The 26,178-nt window shown below is 34.1% G+C and overlaps 1 protein-coding gene across 7 annotated transcripts in view; it reads right to left on the bottom strand.

Moving 5' to 3' along the window:
- Window positions 1-2,126: 2,126 nt before the first annotated feature.
- The window catches only part of LOC149555117 (LOW protein: ammonium transporter 1-like protein), a 46,749-nt gene continuing 22,697 nt past the window's right edge, over window positions 2,127-26,178 (bottom strand). The window contains exons 3-9 of one of the 7 annotated variants that reach the window (XM_089829134.1): window positions 11,359-11,406; window positions 10,990-11,122; window positions 10,823-10,899; window positions 3,187-3,285; window positions 2,898-2,968; window positions 2,618-2,674; window positions 2,127-2,523 (exon numbers count right to left, since the gene is read on the bottom strand). In XM_089829134.1, the coding sequence (XP_089685260.1) occupies window positions 2,517-2,523; window positions 2,618-2,674; window positions 2,898-2,968; window positions 3,187-3,285; window positions 10,823-10,899; window positions 10,990-11,122; window positions 11,359-11,406 (492 nt within the window). In that variant the 3' untranslated portion in view covers window positions 2,127-2,516. Of the gene's footprint in view, window positions 2,524-2,617; window positions 2,709-2,897; window positions 2,982-3,186; window positions 3,286-10,798; window positions 10,900-10,989; window positions 11,123-11,358; window positions 11,407-26,178 lie in introns of all 7 variants that reach the window. The other 6 variants (XM_089829129.1, XM_089829131.1, XM_089829132.1 and 3 more) reach the window with 6 other exon arrangements.

The following is a 26,178-nucleotide window of genomic DNA, read 5'->3' on the forward strand; positions in this document are numbered from 1 at the left end:
TTATCAGAATACAATACACTATCGAAAAAATAATATTTAAGTCTTTCTGATACCCGATGAAAGAAATCATAACAATATACACCGATGGAAACCCCAAAAGGAGAAAAAAGGCTATCGACGAAAGTCACCCTGATGGTCATCGGAAAAGCTAACAAAGTTGGTAAGACAAAATATTCTTTCTGATAACTAATGGACACGTCACGATAATATATAGCAATGTTTGGGTATGGGAACCTAATCAAGTTGACTCTTACCAATCATCAAACTAACTAGCATTGTCAGGTTAGCAAAAAAAAACTTATTTCAAAGACCCAATGAAGCTATCATGATAACCTATACTGAAGCATGCAACCGGCACCTAATGAGGTTATCAAGTTTACCTATACTAACACCAACATATTTTTCTTTTAAAAAAAAGTGTCAATATTCCGACATACCTTTGTCAAAATTCAGACAAATATGCACTATAGAAACAATGAGGTTGCCCTGCGACAAAAGAAACCATCGCAGGTCTGGTAGTCTCATCATTGCTATGACACATGTTTGTTGGATTCCAACAAACATTCATAATGCTACTAACAAGTTTTCCAAACCTACGATGTTGCACAAACAAGAAATGCAAACTATCGGTAGGACTAATATCGATTACAAAGTGAACAAATTAGAAATTGACATCGGAGTAACATATCCCGACAAGACTCAATGGAATAAGTTACACTATCAAAAAAATACTATTTAAGTCTCACCGATACCCAATGAAAGAAATTGAAATGACATACACCAATAGAAACCCTAGAAGGAGAAGAAAGCCTATCAATGAAAGTCGTCCCGATGAAGGTCATCAAAATAGCTAACAAAGTCAATAAAGCAAAATTGAAGTATTTTCGATACCCGATGATACATTAAGGATAATATATAGCAATGTCTAGTTATGGAAACCTAATTAAACGGACTCTCAACGATCATCAGAATGACTAGCATGACGTCAAGAAAGCCTTTTATCGTCAATCATTTCCAACATCAGCTTCATCAAGCATTCAAAGTCTAATTAATTGTCGAAGCTTCCAACGAAAAAAATAGCGATGAAATGTTTTCCCTTTTTTCTTCAAAAGTTTGACACTTGTTTGTCGAAAGTTCAACGAATGCTAGTCAGAAATTCAGCTCGAATGCACTAGTGAATTAAATGCTAGAGGAAGAATTCTATACACCACCCTATATATCTTTCTATCTCTACCTCTCTTTCCCTTTCTCTTCCCATATCTCTCTCTTTCTTTTCCCATATCTTCGTCTTCATCCCTTTTTGTCTCCTATTTTTGTCTTCCTTTATCTCTCCTTCCATCTCTATTTCTATTTGTTTGTTTGACTCTCTCTCTCTCTCACACACACACATACATGTACTCTCTATTTATCCATTTATCTCATCCCTACCACTTTATCTCTCTCTTCATCCCTCCCTTTGTCTACATCTTTCACTCTCTATATCCCTACCCCTCTCTATCTTTATCCCTCCCTCCCTCCCACAAGATTGTGTTTTGCAAAAATGACCTATAATTTATGACAATGTCTTCAAAGGTCAACATCAACTATAACGAAGGCAAATCAATGAGCCACATCAACTACAAATAAAAAGGCAGTAATCCTTGTGACACTTTTACTTTAGTCAACTTCCCTTACATAACACCCTCAAATTTTCATTTTGCAAGAATCAACATTAGATTATGACAAGGCATCTTCAAAAGGTGAATATCAACAACAAAGAAGACATTGACAATCAAGATCAAATCTATTCACTGTATCTATTTCATAAGTTAATTGTTTCCTTAGGAGGTAAAAAAGCTGCAATGTACAGTGAAGGATCCTAGGGGACTTATGGGGTGAATATCAACAGTTGATTCATGTATATTATGACATACTATAAAATATTATAACAATTAATTCAGTCCTCATATTCTTTGATTTGTATCCTCCAATATATTATTTAACAGATAATTTACTATCAACATAACTATTGCACCTCCTTTTGGTGCAAGTGCCAGTAAAATAAATTAAAATTAAAAAACTGACATTTTGGCTGAATCACAAAAGGAGATAAATTAAAACAGTTTTCTGCCATCAACTCTTGAAAATTTGACACAAACCAAATTCCAAATCTTCTATTCATATAAACAATATAAATTAGTAATGTTACATAATACCTTTTGCACAGGATTCGTTTCATTAGAGTACAGTATAAATATTTATTTATTTTGCTTGAAGCAAATAATGGAATTCATCTATGTTCTTCTTTGCTTTCCCGTCCTTAATTCTTGCTCTCTTCAGTGCTTATATGCACAGATGCTAAATAAAATATCCTAGATTATAAATAGCGCCCTCTATGATTCAATTAACTGCTTCCTTTCTGCTCTACGATTCTTACTTTCCTTCAGAGCTCAATTGTCTTCCAAGGAGAAGCAGACCTACCATGGTGACACCAGATAGAATTGTACTTGAGTAACAGATAGCCAATAGAGCTCCCCTCAAGGACTGCACTCAAAACACAACAAAAATGTTAAGCCAACAAATTCTCACTTCATATTCGAAAAATATGTGACAAGTCAGAATCTTGAAAGAGGATCACCTTCGCCAGTAGCAGAGCATTGTCATTTGCATACTGCAATGAGTCCTCAGGTATACTCTGAACAGCCGCAGAAAGTTGCCATGAAAGGGTTCTGATTAAAAAAATGCTTGCAGATAATGAGACGTCAAGGTTACCAAAACATTCTTTGTTCAATTCAACAAGGACAAGTTAAATCATTCTGAAATTATAGAATTAACTGAATATATACATTTCTGTAGAAAACAATACATTTCAGAGCTACTAGGTACCATTTTCTAGCATTAATGTTCACCATACATACCCAAAAACGAATGCAATAATACAGCCAATGTAGGCCTTTTTGGAGGTTAGTTCCACTTGCAATGTTCCAAACTACAGCCACAAACTATTATGTTATTGTCAGGTAACAAATTCAGATGTCTTCATAATCCACCTCAAGGCTATCTGCAGCAATTCAACGGGCTCACAGACAATCCAAAGCGAATAGCTTTATTGTACATGCGTGTTCTATAAACTGAAAATCAAAATTCTTCATAATTTACTTCAAGGATAACATCTTGAAAAATTTAATGCAAACTGTAGCACATCACCTTCAGTGTCCTCGTTTCTTCCGTGGGCTGCTGCTGTTCTGCTGCACTTGAAGAGTTTCTAGCTAATGCCTCCCCAGCTGCAATCATTGATTTGGCTATCTGCATCAAGCTTTTTAAAGTTTGTGAGATGTTTCAGAGAAAAATCCTATTCTGAGGAATGCCTTCTTTTTTAAATTCAAAAATAATTCACATGCTAGTGGGATTAAGAAAAAAGGCAATTGGAGACTGGTAATAGTAGAGATGTATCATGTAACACACCTATATTTTTTATGTGTAAATGAAAGATTAAATATATTGATGTTAATATATATATATATATATATATATATATAATAAGACATCATACATGAGTAAGCCTCAGATGACTACTATCATAAGTATCTGTCAAGCAAATTGTAACAATGAAGATGAAAAACATTGTGGTCAATATCCATCAGCTTCTGAGCCATTCTGTGATGATGTTCATTCAAGAGAAGAAGATGCTAGCACATTATCATGGAGACTTTGAACCCAATTTCATTCTCCTGATTTTCACAAAGCTTTTGGTGTATGTAGGGCATCATACGCCTACATATTAAGTTGTTGGATGGGATCTAGGTGTAGGTTTGGAACGTAAATATGGCAAAGACATTTTTTGAGTTGGGTTTATTTTGAATTCGTTCATAAAGCTTCTTGAAAAGAATGTGTATTCAGTTTTGTACATCATTATTTCAGATCACACTCCATGATCAATCATCAAGATGAAAAACAACGAACAGCAGAGGTCAGAAATGCAAACATAATTCTATAAACAAGCCCTTGGATGCCAAGAGTTGATAATTTGGTAGTTGGGTTAACAGACGGACTCAAAACTAACCATAAAACAAAAACTAAGAAAATAAACACAGAGAAAATTCCAGAGATACAAAAGCGAGAGGAACCCAAGTCGTTTGACCAATAAGTTGAAAAAGGAAAAGGAAAAAAAGGGAAGCTAAGGGAGGAGGTTAGCATTCAGAAAAGGAAAATATTAATTGAAATGCAAAATTAAGTTGTAACAACCACTTTTTCCGGGTCTTAACTAACAACTAACATATCAAAGAAATACAGTTATTACTTCATTTTCTTAGGAAGCCAGTTATATCAATTATGTTCATATGAATGAGATTAACGATTACAATCAGTTAAACGAAATCTCATAACTAACAATTGAGAACACCATTAATGAATTTACTATGAAAATTAAAATCTACATACTATGGAATTCGAAACCGAAATCAATCTAGGGATGCTTCTACAAACACCTAGGTTAGTCCATAAATACCACTTAAGATCAAATAACAATTACCATCCAATACCACTATATCAAAATCAAATGACGATTACCATCCAATACCACTGTATCAAAATCAAATGACGATTACCATTAAATACCACTTATATCAATTAGGGCACCGATTACAAATGGATTATTTAGGGCATCACATACCACTATATTAATTAGGGCATCAATTATCATTGGATCATTTAGGGCATCACATACCACCGTGTTAATTAGGGCATCAATTACCATTGGATCATTTAGGGCATTAGATACCACCATATCATTCGAGGCATCAGATACCACTGTATCATTTAAGGCATCAGATGTCATTGTATCATTTAGGACATCAGATGCCACTGTATCATTTAGGACATCAAATGCCACTGTATTCATTTTCTTCCTATTGCTAACTGTGGCAATAACATAGGATTAGAAGATATGCTCATTATCATTATTATTATAAATGAAAGACTGAAAAAAAAATCCTATAGATATATTTCATATTCAGTTGGAAGATCAACTGATCTAAATGGTCACCAATTACATTGACGAGAAAGGTTGCTTTCATCGAAGGAAATAACCAAATTCAACGATATAAATTAATCCATCATATCTTCTACTTGTATAAATATCATAAAAGTAAAAATACCTATTACCAATAAATTTTTGAATGCTCAACTTATCTTTATCCGATGCATGTTATGACATCTCGTGGAGAGGGGAAACATTGTCAGGGGCTTAACCTCCTAACCATGGACCTCAAACTTATCCCTACACTTCCTCTTATTAGAAAGGCACTCCCTACCCAAAATGGACATGGAATGCCTTGTCAGCCACTGAGCATTCTGGTTGACAACAGAGAATAAATTGGACATGCATGAGCTATTAAATGTTCCTTTTAAGAATAATATATATTGTTATGTCACATCTGATTTAGTTTCCATGTTACTTGCAGATTTCTTTCTCACCTCTTCCATAGGCATTCAGTCGGGTGAGTCCCAGGTGTTTAATTCTCAAAGTTTAACCAACTCATTTTGCTGACTCCATAGTTGGTGTAATACTGTTTCATATGTCAATACATCACAGCTTATATCACTTGAGAAAAATAAACTTTAAGGCTTGCAAAAGAATATCATTCGATTCTACCGAACAATAGTAAAATAAAGATATAAAAATATATCATGATCAATATTCTTGACTTGGTTCGAAAAGTTCAGACTCTAACTATTTAATAACAAATAACAGTGATGATGTACGGCATCCTATGGAAAGAATCCTTTCTGCTGTAAATACATGCACAGTAATAAAGAAAAGAATACAATGTTTCAATCGGAAATGGTATGCCAACCACATAACCTCTTTTGAGAAGGATGAGCTTTTGCTGGACGCTATTAACCAGCCCTTACTCGTGAGATATCCTGAGCACAATCTCAGAGTGAATAACAATCTCAACTTCCAATAGAGGTAAAGAGAGGAAAAACGTGACCAAGAGTTCATAAAAATAAAAACGTGAAGAAGAGTACAATTCATAAAAGACATCCCTTTGGTTTCTCATGGCTTCCCCCTATTTAAGAGGTATTTGATAAACTTTATGGCTTCCAAGAAGCCGTAACTCATAAAGAAATGTTTCGCCTTATTGAATGCCGATATAATATGCCAAGTGTGCTTTCGGTTTCTAGTAAAGAAAATAAATAAATAAATATGGAAAAGAACTTGAAAGGTTACAAATCAAAAAGATAATATAAACATATTTATTTACTTGCACGTAAATATATTTTATTAAGATGGCACATATCAAATGTTTATTCAAGATCATACCTTTTAAATATGTATATCTAAATACATGTTTCATCTTGGAATATTTATTTTATCTTCTTGTACATGCATTGAAATGTACGTATTAAATAGATAAAATCTTGTATAAGAATAATATTATGATGTCACCTTTAATTTATATCTATGTGTATGTACATAAATATGTATTATAATGATGTGGTGGAAAAGTCATCCAAAAGCCATTTGAGGTACGCATTAATTAAGTTAAAAATGATTAATATTTTAAATGTTTATTTAATAGCTCATGCATGTCTAATGTGTGTATCTTATTATGCAGTCGGTAAGGCCTCAACCATGGTGAGTCACGATTTATACTTATTTGCCCAGTAATGGTGATGCTCCTGTGCCCAATTCTTTTCTGACAATGCTTCCACCCCTTTGACATGCTCCCTATAAAGAAATTCTCCGTAGTTAAATCATATTACCATAACAAGTTATTAATCATAAATAATCATAACAGCTACCGTCTTTTCAATTCCATGAATTCATGATAAATAATCAACTCACATGTTATATTCATATGAAATTATAAAGAATAACCATCTTACCATTTCACAGGATTATAACAAATTTAACTGTCAACTGACTTCATGTGAACCTCAACGGCTATATGAATATTTTAAATTGGGTTGAAAATTGGAATGTAACATAAGTGAACAAAGAAATGTAGAAAAAACAGAGAGCATTGTTTTAAAATAATTAGAAAGGGAAACACATATATCAAATTAGAAATTTTAAATTAATTTTACAATGAAATGGGGAAGTTGAAGGAGTTTAGCTGGTGGGACCACTTGGCTCTCATGTTGAATACCAAGGTCCAAGTCTCCCTAGGATCTTAAGTTGGTAAAGCATGTTAAGGTGATATTCCCACTCTAGATATAGTGTGGTAGGATGATGGTGAAAAGTGAGGAATACGAAGTAGCTTCCCTACAAGAGAAAGATCAAAGGAGAAAATATTTTGGGGGTGGACGATGGAGAAGGCAAAGTAGATGCCCTCTAGGAGAAGGCAAGAAGTAGAGATATTCAAGACATAGTAGCTGCAAGAAGAGGACAATGGAGAGAATTAGTATTCACGCCATATTAGATAAGATAAATTTATTAATGACCAACAAATGACCCCAAAGAATCTCAAAGGGACTGCAAAACACAGAACAAGGGGCCAGCCTATGGTGGGAACATCAAAAATAGTGCCCAAAGAAACAAACCAGAAACATCAAAACAAAAGCAACACAAAAAAGAAAGGAGGACCCTACAAAGGAACCCAAAAACCCTTACTAAACACTCTACTCAGCTGTAGAGAACTCCAAAAAGAAAGGTAAGTCATAGTATGAGCACGGGCCTTGGACGGCTTCTAAAGATTATGAGTGGAAGACCACTTTGGTAAGGTATTAGACAAGATTGCACAGGTACATGTACCCAAACCCCTGGTACGTGTACCAAGTATTGGTACACATCCCACACCAGGTACTTGTTTGGGTACATACGCAGCAGTTGGAAATGCCACATTAGCTCACAAATTTTTTCCCCCTTGCAAAATGTTAAAAAGACTGCCACGTTGATTAAGATGTCTGATTTTTGTTCAGATTTCCATTTGCAATATCAGCGTGTTGCTTATCAAGCTTAATTCTATCAGTTTGGAACTTTGATACAATATTGATTAACAATAAACTACTAAGCTTTTTCTGATTTTCACTGTTCAAGTTAGAACTAGATATTTATCATTTGCAATATGTTGTTATATGATTTATGATTTAATTTGTTCATATTTTAAAGTTTGCCTTCTTCGTTATGCAACTAAAGTTTAAAACTTTAAACATTCAGCATATCTATTATGACTCATTTTCAGATTTCTTGTTTTGAAGGTTCAATGTCATGATTCATGACTCATATATTTAGATTTTCTATAAAATATCAAAATTATATTTTTTTTTAAATAGGTGTACTGATGTACCCTTGTCCCTTGTTTTGAAAAGCAGTCGTATTCGTACCTATACCTATACCTAAAGTACTCATGTACCCATGCAACCTTGGTATTAGAAGATTGTAATGTTTCTTTAATGGTCATCTTAGTTAGTCTTTCGTTTATTAGGCAGTTGTTATCATAGATGGAAACCTCTCACTCGGCAAAAACTCGCCAAGCCCAAAAACAAAAATTCAAGAAATATTCAAGCCTAAGAAGCAGCTTAAATATAATTTAAAATATTTATTTTTTTGCAAAATTTAATGAGAAGATGCATCCAATGAGTTAATTAAAGATAACACAAAAGAAACAAACAGAGTTTAGATATACATAAATGCAAAGTGCGTACAAAATTACATTCTCATGCGGAATGCTGATGGCGGGAAGCAAATTAGTAAATAGTTTGTGTCAAACTAGAAGTAAATACATCATCACAATCACATCTTCCTCTTCCCAACCCTACTGGCACAAAAGGGAGAGGATCTAGTCCTAGAAGAGGAACCTTGCATTGGGCGTGACTATGAAGTTTATGGCTCTGCCTCGCTCTCCATCCTGGATGTATCTTGTAACATTCTGTATTTCCCAGCCTTAACTAGCAACTATCATATCATTGAATATAGTTACTTTTTCATATTCATGAGCATGAGAGGGCAGTTATAACAACTATTTTATATGTTCATATGAAATAGATCAATGGTTATAATAGATTAACTAAATAATCTTAACTAACAATTGAAAGAGCATTCATCCATCAAATGCAATATATATAACTGCCATCATAACTAACCATTACTTAATGGAAAGAGAGATCATTTTCTACCAAGTTCAACTGATCAAAACTGAAGAAAATATTTGCAACCGTCACATGATGAACATAGTTATTGTAGTTTATTATTTATAATATACCTCTATGGACATCTTTCCTCTCTTAGAGATCTTGTTCCACGATGTTGCTACCAACACACCCAATTCAAATTGTGGACAGCTGATTTGGACAAACATGAGCCTACTAATTCTGATTTATAATATAGTCACCCTCATGATGCTTGATACTGAATTTATATCGTTTATCCTTGCAAAGTTCATTTCCTCTTCAAGTAATCTTTGTTGCTCTTACATTTATTCCTAGGATGTTTTTATGGAGGATGAAACTTGATTCAGATTACTAAGCTAATATCATTAATGGTGCTTATGAAGCTAAAAAAGAAGATTTGTAGCATATGAACATCTCGTGGACAAGAAATACCTATGTGGGTAAATGTGGGAAGAAGTTAGTGAGAGAACAAAGCATAACTATCCACAATGAATGGAATCGCAGAAAATTTATGTGTATTGTTCATCTTAAGAATACTAATCATTATTCACCAATTCCCACAACTTTTTACATAATAAAGCCTGCATTCAAATATGTGAAGTGAGACATGTCAGAAACTGTTCATGATCTCTTCACTGTCACGATCGATCTTTGAAATTCCTTAAAAGTAAAGTTGCCACATAGCAGTTTCATCTTTGGTGGGAAGTGTAAAAGATTGGGAGATTGCATTTGAATTCTTCCAAAATAAGAAATAGATAAATTCCACTGTTTCTTTGGGCATCGTTTTGGATAATATGAAACTCATCCAGTCATGAATTCAATATCAAATACCTGGAAATGAACTGAATAATGTGGTTACCGAATAGATTAATACTTCTTTTGTGAGATCCCTCCTTTAGACACTAAAACATTCTCATTATTCTGATGTTATATGTGTTTGAATTGTGGATTTTTCATCCCTTGGTGTGAGACTTTTTTGTTACCATATTATTGTGTTCTGTTTATATGTTAATGACATTATTGGACTATCTTTTTATAGCATTGACATTATTTTTGGCATGGAATCTTCTATTTGATATCTGATGATTTTCTGTTGTAATTCCATTAGATTATGTTTCCAATGATGTTTATGATGAGAATAATGATTATATTTTTTTTTAATGAATCCAATCATTGATAAACTCAGAAAACAAGATGGCAATATTTTCAAGAGAAACTTAGTCATGAATGTGCATGTAGAAGATATGAACTCTAATGATATTTCAGCAATGTAATCAAGTAAGGTTAATTGACTACAAATTTAAGTTAGGTTAATTGACTACAAATTTAAGTTTGGCTGATTATTAACTACGCCCCAAATTCATAGATTGAGTTGATAAATGACATTTGTGACTTGATAATAATTGAAAATAAAGAAACTAGAAAGAATTAGGCGCATACATCAATGTATCATGAGAAATCATCTTCCAGAATGACTTCTCAGGCCAAAGACAGCAGATTTCAAATTGTAGAGAAGAAACTTCAAACATTTCATAATTGAAGTCTAAAAGACATAACACAAAGGTCATAAGTTTATTGTACAACTGCATCTAGCCTAGATTAAAAAAACAACATTTCTCTCAAGCATCAATCCAGAAAATCAGAATTCTGATAGCTTATTTAGGTCTGCACTGTGAGCGATCAAAACATAGATAAAACTAACATAGCTGAATGAAATAGATGTGACCTTCTGCAGCTCTCCTTGACCATACTGACCCATTGATGCAAAACGTCTTCCAGCACGTATTAAACGCTTTCCAATAGCTGCAGAATGCGAAGTGTTGTAAATAAGAACCTCTTGGAACTGAATACAAACAAAAATATAAGAAACTTTTTAACACCTCAAAGGCGTACCTGCCTCTACATTTGCTGTCAAAGAGCCCTGCAAAGAGGGAAGAAGACTTGCAATTTCACCTGCACCCTGAGTATCTGCTTTCTCCCATGCTTGAGAAAGCTGCATTAATATTTCTCCAAACTTCACACCACACTAGAAAACCAAAAGTAGAAAATTATTGAGGAAAAGTAACTGGACCTGCTGAAGAAATATTGTATTGTTCACAACTTTAAATAAATAATCCAAATCATGGATTTTTCAATGTGCAATCTGAGGTACTATTAGTTAGCTGTACGTAGGTTTCCTACTATTTCACCCTGTTATGCTTTTAAGCAGAAGTCAAACAACCAAAATGAGGTGAGAAATTGACCTTTGTTATTCTCTATTACCTCTTGATTCACAGGACCACTTGCAAGATCAAAAGCTGCATCATTCAGCTGCATTCACGAATGCAAAGTATTTCACAAGATATTCAGATCTTCAACTTACAAAAAAACACAACTGAGATCTCCTGATTACAATCCTTAAGCATTCTATCACTACTATCTCCAATCAGAAGGACCAAACAATTAAAATGCCCTTGCGATAAATATGACTAAACACGTGGCCCACAAACTAGGTGGGGCAACTATGTAGAAGCCCTTTCAAAAGGCCAATCTTCTAGTGAACCATTGATACACAAAGTAAAGGAGCCAAGGAAAACATGTAATAGAGATGGACTTCCAGCACCACTGCAATCAGCAAAGTGAAAGAAAGAAATGGAAATGTAGTGACAACTTACTACTGAGGAAGCTCCCTCACAGCCCTGTTTATTCTCTCTATCAGTGACCTTTGTCAATTCAAATTTTGTATTAACCAACCATAACTGCATTACATGTTTATCTAATGAATCATTACAAGGAAAAGATCTGAACAAAAGGACTTCTTATATTAATGGGGAAACTGAACAAAATTGCCAACTAATGTCACGTTCACACCCATTCACACAAATATTGAAATCCACATATATGTTCAATTCTGGCTATTTGTTTAGAGTCCAGATATGTGTTATTTGCACTCCAAATACAAAAATGTTTCTCCTAATGACAGGGTGTGTCAAGCTGGTAACAAGAACAGGTGAATTAACCCTTCTAAGTCTGGTTTTCAATTAATGAGGATGGTTTCCTTCAGAGCAAAACCTGGTCTGGAAAGTACAGCTAAATTTTTCCATGACAGAAAAGGTAAAGTAATCATTTAATGCATTTGGGATTGTTGATGTTTGATAGCTTCTGTCGGATAAACCTATATATAATTATATATGAGATATTATTTATATATATAAGTTTATTGTTATATGAGATATATATATATATATATATATAATAATGATTAAATGTTTATTATATTAATTATCTAATTAACGAATAGACATGTCCCATTCATGGGACATGTCTCTTCATGGCTTATTCTCAATTTAAATAAGAGGTCGCTGTCATTTGGAAAACACATACCAAATACAATGGTAGTGCGTAGTACATTTGCAGTGATCCTCACAAAATCAACATGGTATCAAAGCCAAATGCAAATGTAACAAAGAAAAATCCAAAGGCTTTCTCAATGGGTGGATAAAGGCATTGCATAACAGATGTAACAGTCAACAAACCAGCATCTGAAACATACATGTCAACGCCATACCATCTCATTTGATGATGATGTCGACTCGGGAGAATAAATGAATATGAGTAGAGGAATGTGATTCTATCAAGCAACAACACCAAGGAGGCATGCAAGGAAATGTATTCATGATGTGGATATTGATTAAGGAAAACTCAGCATTTGGAAGAGACTCATCGACCATGAAGGTGCCTCGTTAGTAGTAAGGAAAGAAGAGGCAAAGACAACTAAGCACAAAGTACATCAGCATTAAGGGGGTTACACGCTGGAACACAAGTAGACTGCACAAACCATACTCGATAGCTAGCATTGCGAGATGAAGACTATTAATCCATGAATGGACCTAGAAAACAGTAAACTCTATCCCGCTTGCAAATCATGGCTCGTACCACAAACAAAGTTGTATAATATCAGATGCAGCATATACGCATTGATTGGTGGACATTTATATACGCATTGATTAGTGGAAGAATCAAAACTAATCATAAATGGGCGTCGTTGTTGAATGTATTGTTGCTGCCTTATGACGTGTGGTTTTCCATTTCAAGGAAGGTGATATGAGTGCCACGGGAGCACTAGGTTAGTTAAACAAAGGTAAATAAAGTACGCGCATGGGTATAGAAGGGACCCGCCTACTAAGTTGATGATTTCCGAGTAGAAAAAGACACGTTATCAGACATCTTTTGGGCGGTCAAAATATCAGAAAGTATTGATCATATAAGACATCGTTATGCATTACTCATAAAGGACAGATGTCATTGAGATAGGGTAAATGGACATGTCAAACATCCACGTTTGACCTTAAATAAGAGGCAGCCAAATCATAGGTGTTGAGGACACTTGATAAGGAGGAGAAATATATATAACAAGTTGCATTCACTATGAATGAGGATTAAGTCAACACTGGTTCACAATTCAAAATCTTAATTAGATATTGGACCAAGGCCTTTGTAAATATTAGATAGATAGAATGAATAAAATACAATTCCAGCCACGTAGAAATGACATCCCATGGATGCCACAAAAGCAACCCCACCACCAAGGTAAGTGGAGGTAAGAGTATGAAATATATTATTTCTTATATGGATATGAGAAAAAATATATAAATATTCTTATATGGATATGAGCATATATATATATATATATATATATATATATATATATATATGTGGCAATTCATGAGAATAATATTTTTTCAAGGAATGTTATTTACTTGATATTATGAATCATAGTATAAGCATGATTAAATATTGAATGGTAGAATGATTGCTTGAAACTTGAGATAACTTGCATATGTCTGAAATAGTATTAGGCATTTTGTTTTATGATTTGATGCATATGAGATAAGTAGTTATTACCATTGAGTATTAAATTTGTCTACTCTTTATTTAATTTCATTCGTACTATAAGAGTTATTTGCCTTGATCTTGATCTTTTCCTCCAAGTATGTTCTCGCAGGAAGAGAGAGATTAATAGAAATCAGATTCAAAAGGAGTTTGACACTTCTTCAAAAGTAAAGGAGCTCAGAAGATTAATGTTCAGAGGGAGTCTAACACATTCATCTAAAGAAGTGGATAGAGGATATGTTTCAATTGATCTTTGAAGATCTTGATCATGTTAGAATTAGAGGAAGTTTTGACTTCGTGTAAGCTTTTGGTATCATGTGTGTGACTACATGATTTGATGGACCTACTACCTGTGTACATCATGAGGAAGTGACGACTTCCAAATGATGTCACTTGTATTTGTAAAAGTTATTGAAAGGTGACAATTTTACTTATAGCTTAATTTTCTATTATGATGGATATTTTACGATGTCTATGCAAATCATAATAGATTACTTTGCATGATTGATGTTTATATGGCAAGCATTATGAGAATGCATGTGCACATACCTTATAAACAACTTTTGAGTACATGGTAAATGGTATGCATATTGATATTCTAGAAGGCCATTACACATAGTACCTAGTGAATATCACGCATCTTGATGTTCTAGAAGGCCATTACTCACAAAGTACTTGGTCAATATCACACGACTTGATGTTCTGGAAGGCCATTACTCACAGTACTTGGTGCATATCTTGCATCTCAACATTCATGGATATCTTCTAATCAAAGATATCCTTAATCTTGCTAACTTGATATTACTTTGAGGTAATACAGCTGTTTATCCTCCCTAACTAAGGAGTACTGATGTTTGGTAACTTATGTCGGATAAACCTATATATAATTATATATGAGATATAATTTAGATATATATATATATATATATAAAAGTTTATTGTTATATGAGAGAAATTAATATTATATATATATATAGACACACACACATAACAATGATTAAATGTTTATTATATAAAGTATTTAATTAACGAATAAACATGTCCCATTCATGGGACATGTCTCTTCATGGCTTATTCTCAATTTAAAATAAGAGGCCTTTGCCATTTGGAAAACTCATACCAAATACAATGGCAGTGTTTAGTACATTTTCATTGATCCTCGGAAAACCAACAGGGATTGATGTCCACAAAAATAATTATGTATAGGCATTGGCTTAAAATTGAATCTCCTCGAGGCTTGTATAAGGAATCTAAACACTAGCATTTTTTTAAACTCTTACAGTTGTGAATGACAAGAACCTCTCAGCTACAGTAACATACACTAATCGTAAAGTTACACACATTGTAATTGTTGGGGAGCTTATTTCAACTATTACTTATAAGGGTGCTCTGTATTCTCTGAACTATTATTCATTCTCATCTTCTTTTATCAGCACTATGGATTAATTGTTCGCCACTTACACCATACAACTATTATGAATGGATGTCTAAAATGCCAATCGTCTTAGTGAACAAAGGATTGCTTAGACTAACTATGGGAATAGAGACAGCCTACCATAGATGCAAAGAAAAAGAGATGGTTTAACAAATGTGATAAGGCTTATAGGTTTTGTTTATTTATATTGCATGACCTCCTATTTCACATTGAGATCTTAAATATGCCCAATCAAATTTACACCAAGTTGGCTCGTTTGTTCAAGGATCAAGATGCCACAAGGGCCACTACATGGAAAATGAATTCATTATCTAATTCCTAGCAGTTCAAACACCATCCAAGATTTATTCACTACATTAAAATCATTGAAATTGTAGTGACAAAAATGTGGAATCTGTTGGGTGGATATTTTGCACCTAACAATTTATGCAAATTTAGTCACAAAATAGGAATACTAGGCACAATGTGTGAGACAAAGTCTTTCCTACCTTTAAGGGAAGGCTCCCCCTTCTCACCATTCCTTGGATCAACTCAAGGTAAGAAAGAAGTTTAGAGATATTGCAAAGAGGTATTACCGATATTCTTTACTCTTATTTCCAGAGTAAAGAATCAAATTCTCGTGTAGCGAGTAATGAACAAGATTAATTTCTATAACTACACTTCTATCTAACAATTGGAAACAATTATACTGATACCAAACACCACCTCACAGGCTGATTGAAAATGTATTGGCTTAACACTATGTCTAGTTTTTCTAATCTATAATAAAAATCTCTACGATTTGGGCACACAAACTTCCAGAAGTAGATGATTTCTAAGCTATATTTCCAATAAATTGCATGAATACAAGATAGTAATATAAACCAAAGTCACAACTTCTAGTCTATATCACCGCAATTGCTCCCAGTCACAGCTTTGAATCCAAGTGCTTCCCATACTTACTATGTTCTAAAACACATACAAGATTACCATGAATAGAAGACAATAAATTCAATTTGCAGTCACAACTTCCAATCTGATTCAATCACATTTGTTTCCAGACATAGCTTCGAAACCAAATACTCTCTTTGTATTCACTTTTGTCTTCAAAATTGCATATATAAAGATGATTATTTACAATGGAGGGGACTCCTTTATGTAGGAAAAAGAGTGAGAGAAAAGAGGAGAAAAAGGTGGGAGAATCTCAACCACCTTGACTAAGTCGAACAAGAAAGAAGATTTATTAGATTACATGACTAAAGATATGTGTAATCGGTTTTACATGCACATGGATTACATGCAACCTATCTTTTGAAACTACAAAGCTGAAAAACACTTGAAGAAAATGTTGAAACTATTGATTCTGAATGAATCAATCTTGTAGATTATTAACAAAGGCCTTGCACTTGATGATGCAATTGTGGATGACCACAAAATTGGGATTTCCTGTATTTCGTGTCACTCCATTCACCTAGACAATTGTGGTGTTGCATCTTTTAATAGCCTTTGATTCTCTTTGATGAATTATCAGTTGCCATTTGAAAACTTGATGTAATAAAGCTTTTCTCTTTCCATAGTTATTGTGAATTTTCCCTTTCGTGTCACTCCATTCACCTAGATAACTGTGGTGTTGCATCTTTTAATAGCCTCTGATTCTCTTTGATGAATTGTCAATTGCCATTTGAAAACTTGATGTAATAAAGCTTTTATCTTTCCATAGTTGTTTTGAAGATCCTTTGCCGGATGTAAACTTAGAACAACTTTCCCTGTAGCATCTTTAATCGATAGTTTTTTTATGGATCAAACCACTTGATGTATTCCCACATGAACTCAGGTTCTAGGGCAGCCATTGGGAAAGTGGAGACCAAAAAAATATCGCTTCTTTTGATTTGAAGCATTTATCTCTACCTTTGGAAGGTAAAGATTCTTCTAACATATCTTGACTTGAAGAGTTCGCTACAACATGAGAATTCCAAAGGGCGAAAACATCTTTTGATGGCATTGAATCCATGAAAGTTTCAAGATTCGAAAAATGATGCCAGATCCATGGAGGATAAGTGTTCTAGGTATGATTTAGATACCTTTTAAGCACTTCAAAAGGATGGACAAGGCGTGGATAGCTTCCATTTTGGGCAAAAATGGCCAAAATCGGATTTTACAAGGTGGATCGCATGTAGACAAAATAGGGTTTTGGTTTTGAATGGCTAAAAATGCAAGTAGGAAACATATGGGATGTATATAGGATGAGAGCTTTTATGTTTAAAAATGTGAGTTTCTACCAAAATAGGGTTTTGGAGATACAATTACATGTGGTGAAAAACTCGTCATTTTTACTTGGTGTAAACATGTAATCAGGTGTTTGGAATGTGATTACATATTTAGAAGTGAGGAGTTTGCATGAATTTAGATGATGGATTGAACATGGAAGATGAAAGCATGAAGGATACTTGCATTCATTTGAGGGATGATCTCCAACTTTTCTTCATAAACAAACCAAAAAAAACAAAGACAAGCAACAAAGTATATACAAAAACTAAAAATGATAAAGAAAAACATACCTCTTGCTTTGACTCAACTTGATAAGTTGAATACTTCAATCTTGCATGTAAATTTGTTTTTTATCTGGAGAACTTTGCATTTGCAAAGAATGGAAGTTTTAAACTTATTAAATAACTTGGCACAAAAAACTAGGGCTGCATTTAAACAAATGGAAGATAAAGAGCAAACGAATACAACAATAACCAATCTGAACAAGAAATGCAAGCAAAACCGGAATCTAACACGTTTGGAGAGCAAAGAGTAAAATTTGGAGGAAGAAGAATTTGGAATGAACTTGCTCTCTCCAAAATCGGGTTTTGGAAGTGTGTTTCCATTTTGAGATCAAATGTCTTTGAATAATTCAAACCTTAGCTCCAAATCAGAGTTTGTAGATGTAAATGCATGTGCAAGATGATGCAAATGCCTTCCTAAGTGCGGATCACACTTCTTGGAATGATTTACATGTTTGAAAATGTCTCCCCAAGGCAAATCATGGTTTGAGACGTGCATAAAATGATGCAATGCTTGTGCAAATGTCTTTCCCTTCAAACGCCTTGGCAAGAGGTGGTTCTCAGATTGCTTTGCATATCACAAAATGGTGAAATGGCCGCAAATCGTGGTTTGAATGCCCTATTACATGCAACGTTTTTGCATGAAATGCCCAATACGGGGTTCAAAAGGCCCTTTACATGCAATGCCTTTGCATAGAAGACCCAAACCGTGGTTTGCAAGTCCAAACACATATACAAAATGTGCAATGCAAGTGCATGTAAACCAAGTCCAAGCGAAAATCAGCATTTGTAGGATGCATTGCAAGTAACATTTTCCTTCTAAGCTAAAAACATGGTTTGGAGAAGGCATTACATGTAATGGAAATGCATGCATTCAAATGCCTAAGCCAAATTTGTGGTTTGAAGAGACCATACATGTCTTAAATATGAGGTATTTGCACAAACTTAGCTCCAATGACCTTGGATCAAATAGAGGGGAAGAAAAAGTCAAAATCAAGCCTTTTAGTACAAATTGGGGTTTGGAAACCCATTTACATATTTTAAATAGACTCTTTCCATGCAAAATGGGGTTTGGAAGAGTCATTACATGTTGCATGTTGTATGTTGCATGCAAAAAGAAAATTGTCGTTCTCCAAGTAATTTACATGTTTAAAAAACCCATGCATTTGGTAAATAGAGGTTTGCAAATGCATTTGCATGTTTGCATATTAAATTTAATTTCATTTACAAGGCAAATTGTGGTTCTCCAATGCATTTGCATGTTTGCATATTGCATGTGAAGGCACAAATCAGGGTTTGGAAACTCATTTTCATGTTTTAAAATAGCATGTAAACCACCCAGCTAGTTGTTTTGATAAGAAACGAGTGGTTTGCAAGCCAAAAACATGGTTTGGAAGGACGAATACATGTTTTCCATTCAAAAACATGTAATTGACTTGAGTCACTTAAAGTTTCTAATTAGCACATGTCTATTTGATTCACTTAAGTGAATCTCACTTTAGAGGGTCCATTGCATATTTACACTAATATATTTTAAATGTTATGTATAAATATGTTGATAAAGTGAAATTTCACTTGAATGTTTTAAGTTAAAACATTAAACTAAATCTCAATATCAAAATAGACTATAAAGTGCACTCTGATGACTTAAATCACTTAAATTTTAATTTAAAGTGAATCTCAACATCAAAATAAATCATAAAGTGCACTGCATCAACTTAAATCACTTAAGTTATAAAATTAAAGTCAAAAAGTAACTTTAAAACATAACATAAAGTGATATTAAGTCATATATATCCAAAGTGCAAGTCAACATCAAATTATAAGGTTTAATATTTTAAATATCCAGTGGAGGTTCTAAATCCTTAAACCTTAATAACCATTGATTGGCAACTCTGATTAAGCCCCAAGATATCTTGAAACGAAAGCATGATCGGAAGCAAGAGATTGAAGGAAACAAAAAGACAAACAATCTAAATAATCACTCAAAAACGCAAAAGGGAATTTGAAGGTTTCAAAATTCAAGTATAGGCTAAAAATTTGAAAAAACGAAAAGGACTTGATGAGAGCCTTCAATAAAAAGACTCATTAGATGAATTGGGAATGAATGATTGATCAATCTTTGCCAATCAAATAGTGAGTTATCTTAGAGAAATATGAAACTTAATTGGAAAATTTTGTAGTGTTGCCTCCATTTTGTGATGACAAAATGAAGGACAACAGAATCAAAGAAGAAGACACCTAATTGATCCTTAGGATTCCTTGAAAACTTGGTTCAACTACTCAATCTTTGTTTCTAGTTGCTCTATTGGAAGGGGTGTCCAAGGAGTCTAGTACAGAATGCCATCTTGAGACAACTTTCCCCCTACTTTCATCAAGGAACAATATAAGCTAATCCAAATGGGTATTCTCAAACTCTCTAAGTCACATGCCCCTGTTGCTAATTTAGGCACAAAATTACAGAAATGATTGGGCAAAATATACAAAAAATTTTAAAATGGTAAGAAGAAGAAAAAGGACCAATAAAACATTGTTTCCAAGGTAGCTACAAAGACTCCTACTCCTAAAGGTGACAAACCTAAGAAAACAAGGGTCAAATGCGCTTATTGCAAAAGAACTAGTCATGACAAACGCAAATATTTAAAGAAACAAACTGATCATTCAACACATATTCTTGAAAAGAACATCAATGTTCTTGAGTCAATTAAACATATTCCTTCATGTGAGGGAAATTTTAAGGTAAAAATAACATGGGAAAGGAAAGAGTATTATACTAGTTGCACCAATACCATATACTTGGATTTGTTATTCATGTGCTTCTAACCACAACAGTTCATCTCTTAATGAATTCATAGTTTTCTCATAGTTTTTGAGCCTTGTACAATGCTGACTATTTTGATGAAAAATGACACTCCTATCCAAGTGTGTGGAAGAGAGTACGTTGATGTGAAGAATGAAAAATCTCAAGATGGTTTTTGTGTATCCTTGTTGTCAAATAAACCTCCTATTATTTTATTAGATTGCTCACATTGGTTCAAACAAGTGAGCTGAGTGCACTTCCAAATGGTTATTACTGAAGTACATCATTGTTCTACAATTGCAGTAAAGAGAGAAAATATTGATCTTGGATTTATCTATTCTTTCACTTTGTTCCTACTCCAATTGTTCTACTCACTCGTTCTAATGAAGATGGTTTTGGCATGAGAAGTTTAGCCATTTTAACTACCAATACTGGCAACAACTCAGCCAACAAGGCTTGGTTACAAGGTCGCCTTAAGTTCACTTTCTAACAATGTTTACCAATGATGCATCCTTGGTATGCATCCCAAAGAGAAGTTTTACAACAGCAAGGATTATATAGTCAGGTCACAATGATTTCATTGGTCCATTTCCACATTCATCCTTTTACAAGGCCAAATATATATTCACATTTATCAATGACTTTTCTAAGCATACTTGGGTGAAATTTCTCTTTAAAAAATTGAGGCTGTTGACTTCTTTCAAGATTTCAAATCTTTAGCAAATTAATAGTAAGGGAAAGCCATTAGGCTTGGCGCACAAATGACGATGGTTGTTAAATATTGTTTTAATGGGGATCGATTTGCAATACAATTACTTGCAGACAATCAAAATGATATGGCAAACACAAGAACAAGAGTCAAGATATTTTGCACCACAATATTGGGTGGAGGCCATTAATTGTACTTATTATGTCTAAAAAGCAAAACGGTATGCGGAAAGTGAAACACTTCCTAGACTAGTCTTAGAGGAGATATTGTGCAAATCTTAGATATTTATTATTATAGAAAAGAGAAACACATACAAAACACAAACAAAATCACACTGCAAGATAAGTGTACATGGGGAAAATCCTTTTATAAGAAAAGCCCCGGCACAATTACAACAGACTTGCAAACAATGCCTTCACAAGAGTATCTACAATGAGAGATTTGGAAAAACAATTATAGCATATCTTAGGAAACTGGTATCTGAACCTTGTAATAAATGAATTGCATTATTGATAAAAAAAGTTATTGTTAATAAATTAGCGTCAAGGGATGTAAGGGGGGCACCCCCCTTGTGGGCTACGATCCCCTAATTGGCAAGGGGTTGGAAGCAGCATGTTCTAGCAGTAAGTCACAAGGCAGCGACCTGAAATAAAATTACATTTCTAATTTATCATTATGAATACTGACCGTTTACCACTAGGTCATAGATCTAATGGTGGATAGTTTGTGTGCTTTGTTTGCCTTAAAGGCAACCCTATTTTATGGCAGCATTGTATTATGAGTGAGTGTTTCGATGTTTCCAAAAGTCTAATAGTTGTTGAGTCGCCTTTGAATCTCTGTGGGCAATACTCCTATGAGAAGCTTGTTCTTTAAATATATTGTAATCTTATAGTGATTCTAAATAATATATTGGGCAGCTTTTAAAGTGTGGGGTTTTTCTCCCTACTAGATTTTCCTCATGTAAATCATTGTGTTGTGATATGATGTTTATTTATTAAGAAAATAGGTTTTGAAGGGCCCCTAGAACCCTATACAAGGAAACTTAAAGATTAAGCATTAAGCCCACAAGGCAAAACAGTACACACAAAAAAACGGAGCCAACCATAAAAGGACAGCACCCAAGCAAACTATCACAAAACACAGAAAAACACACACAACACTAGGATGCCAAAAGGTAACTTATCCCATATTCTTGAGGAGCTCTGCAACCTGCAACTCTAATTGGTCTATCTTCCTCGCAGTGTCTTTGATTTGGCTAACATTAGTAGAAGCAGTTGCGACCATCTTTCTAGTACTGGCTCTGGTCCTTTTACCAAACCCATCTTTGTTGTCAGTAGCACCCCCTTGATCCTTAGGAATAGTTATGATGGCCTTAGCCCCTATCGCATTCTCCAACTTACTGATGAGAATTTTTAAGTGCTCATTGGATGCCTTAAGGATTTTGTAGCTCTCATTGGCTATGCTTCTCAAAGAATTCTTAATGCCATTCACCTTATTGTCATATTCCAACACCTTGGCCTCCAGTCTATAGTAGGTTGCCATATCAATCAAGAAACCCATCATCGTGCTTTCATTCTCAGCACTGTTAGGCTTCCTTTAATTATCCATCCTGCCCTCTACAGTAACCATCCTGTCATTCAAATCACTGATATGATGAAATAGCCATTTGATGGATCTGAAATTGTCCAACATATTGTTTATGGCGTTGTCTAGCACATCCATCTTTTCCTCTTTGCTATAGTCACTAAGAATCAGCATAGATGGATCAATAAGTTCCCCGAGATTAAATTTTACCTACTCCACCTCACCAACCATAAGATTGATTTTTTTCTCTAGCAATGTTGAGCCTCACCGAGTTCATATTCATATTCTTCCAAAACCGTAATTCTACTCCTAAGTAGGAATAGAAGTCGTGGGATGGGCAAGGGAGATCTCGGCATGAACCTTAGTCTATGTGGATTGGGTGACATTAGTTCCCTAATTGACCTCCTCAACAAGAGAGACATCCCTATACTAATCCTTAATGAGATTCAAAGGGGACCCCGAAACTATCTTGACTCCATCATCACCTTTCTCCATTTTATGTTTTTTCCTTAAGGGTTGAATTTTCTTGTTAGTTCCCACTCTTCCATATCAATTTCCATTTCATCATATTTATCAGAAGATATAACCACTTTGACATGTTTTTTGGTTACAGGTGTTCTAAGGGTTTTCCTAACCAAGCTACCTTTCTTCTGTTTTTTATCTATCTCCTTCCCATACTTTTTCCTACTAGAATCCACCTCCTCAACATCAATCTCCATATCTTCCTCCTCTTCATAGTAACCCTCATTGCAGGCCAAAGCCTTCTTTGCCTGCTTCTTACCCAGAGGAGCTTTCATCTTTTTCTTAATAGACATCACAGGAGCCTTAGAAGCGAACCCCTTTCCCTTGCCCTTAATTTTGGTAGCATCATCATCCTCTAAATGCATGCCTTCACTGTCTTCAGTTTCAAAAACACCCTAGGACTCCTCCGACTCCTCTTCATCATTCACCATACTCTTCACCTCAATACATTTCTCCACAGAATGAGCCTTAATGTGCTCATAGATAAGCAATATTAAACCATCATGGAGGGGAGGGTTGGATTTTTTTTTCCCTCATGCCATTAATACTAGCATTTAACGAAGAATACAAATAGAAGGGAATAGAAATCTTTATACCGTGCCTTAAATGATTCAAAATGGAAAAGTAGTATGAACATACCCTAGTGAATCTACCATTCAAAGTAACATAAGAGGTAATGGCACGCAGAAATAAACGCCAAAGCTTCTTAATGCAGTTAGGCTGAAAATAAGTTTTACCTTCTGGCTTGACCAAGGCCTCACTCTCACCCGAATCCTTGGGGAACTCATCAATAGCAGCGTCAAAAAATTAACGATCCCTATTGTTAAATCCCCGAGGATCTGCTACAAATGTATTGATACTGCCATTGTATTTGGTATCTATTTTCCAATTGCAGCGACCTCTTATTTAAATTAAGAATAAGCCAAGAGGAGACATGTCCCATGAATTAAACATGTCTATTCATAGTTAGATAATTAATATAATTGTAATTTAATCATGATTATATATATATATATATATATATATATATATATCATAATAGTAAACTTATATATAAATTATCTCATAAATAATTTATATATAGGTTTATCCTATAGAAGCTACCAAACATCAACATATGTGTGTGTGTGTGTAATTTAATTTCAATCATATTAATAATAACATTTCTCATTAAATATTCAATATATTCGGGATACATTTTATCCGAAATGGTTACAAGATTTTAACACTCCCTCTTAGTCAAGAAGGATAAATACATTTTGATAATCATAGGTAAGGGACTCAGTATTTTGTATAACCCAAAGATAGTCAATGAGATGACATCTAAGCTCTTAGTTATTAAATGCCTAGTATGCATTTATACAAACAACCCAAAGATAGTCAATTTGACGACATCTAAGCTCTTAGTTGTTAGTCTCCAAAATGCATACTTACCAACAACCCAATATGCATCTATACAAACAACTCAAAGACGGTCAATTTAATGACATCTAAGCACTCAGTTGTAAGTCTCACAAGATGCATATTCTCATGATTTAAGTACAACACTTACTCAAAATGTATAGCACAAAAATTTAGCCAACTGAAGCTACCACACATCAACACTCCCTCTTAGTTAGGGAGGATAAACACAAGACATATATTACACCATTGCTAACATAAGGAATTCATATATCAAAGAAGTCTTTGATCAGAAGAATTCCATATATAATATCATATGGGTATTGGCCTATCTGAACATCAACTAAATGATGTGCACCAAGTACTCAGAGTATTGGCCTTGTTGGTTCCCAAAACTGCAGATTGGAATCCTACGAGCCTTGCTTACTCAATGTTGGGATATCCAACCAGTGAAGGCCAACTTGACAGGATTGATCGATGCGATCCAAATCCCCTGTGCTTCTGGCTCTGCAAAACCGAGGTGGGTGTACCTGATCTTGGACAACCACCTTAAATCCAAGATGCTTAAAGCAGACTGGTTAGAACGCGAATACAACAAAAGCTTTCAAAACGGCAAGAATTATAGAAAGCTTTTATCCTACAAATTATGAACTGAGAATAAATGATTGTATAAATGTGATAATGTTTTATATAAAATTAATTATAAATTAATGCAACAAATGAATATATTAATTCCTCAAAGGAAAGAAATGAAACAGTTGCCAGCATATGGATTACGAATCAAGAAAAAAAGACCAATGCTTAATTAAATGGGCAATCAAAGTCAATATTTTAAGTTGAAACGTACAACTTTATAAACTTTAAACTATAAACAAATTAATAATCCAGACGCAACGGATCAATTATACAAACGCAATTTTAAACTAGTCTAGGATGCACTTTAACTACTGTAGAGACAAACTAGACATAAATACGGAAACAATTAAATATTTCACAATATCTATGTTTATCAAGTTTTAAATGCAATGATGACCCAGTCCACTTGTCGGAATTTTAAAATATTTATAAAGGACACAGCTTAATAATAATTTAAAACTCTAATGCAAATAAATTTAAATAAATATTTCTTACTGATCTGGAAATAAAATTGTACTGAAGACACTCCTTACGGATGATCCATCCAATACAGTTCGACTCTAGGATCACACAAGAATTCATTTGATAATCCACC

This window comes from Cupressus sempervirens, chromosome 5 (genome assembly GCF_028749045.1).
Source record: "Cupressus sempervirens isolate cs-2001-9-10 chromosome 5, ASM2874904v1, whole genome shotgun sequence".
NCBI classification, from domain to species: Eukaryota; Viridiplantae; Streptophyta; class Pinopsida; order Cupressales; family Cupressaceae; genus Cupressus; species Cupressus sempervirens.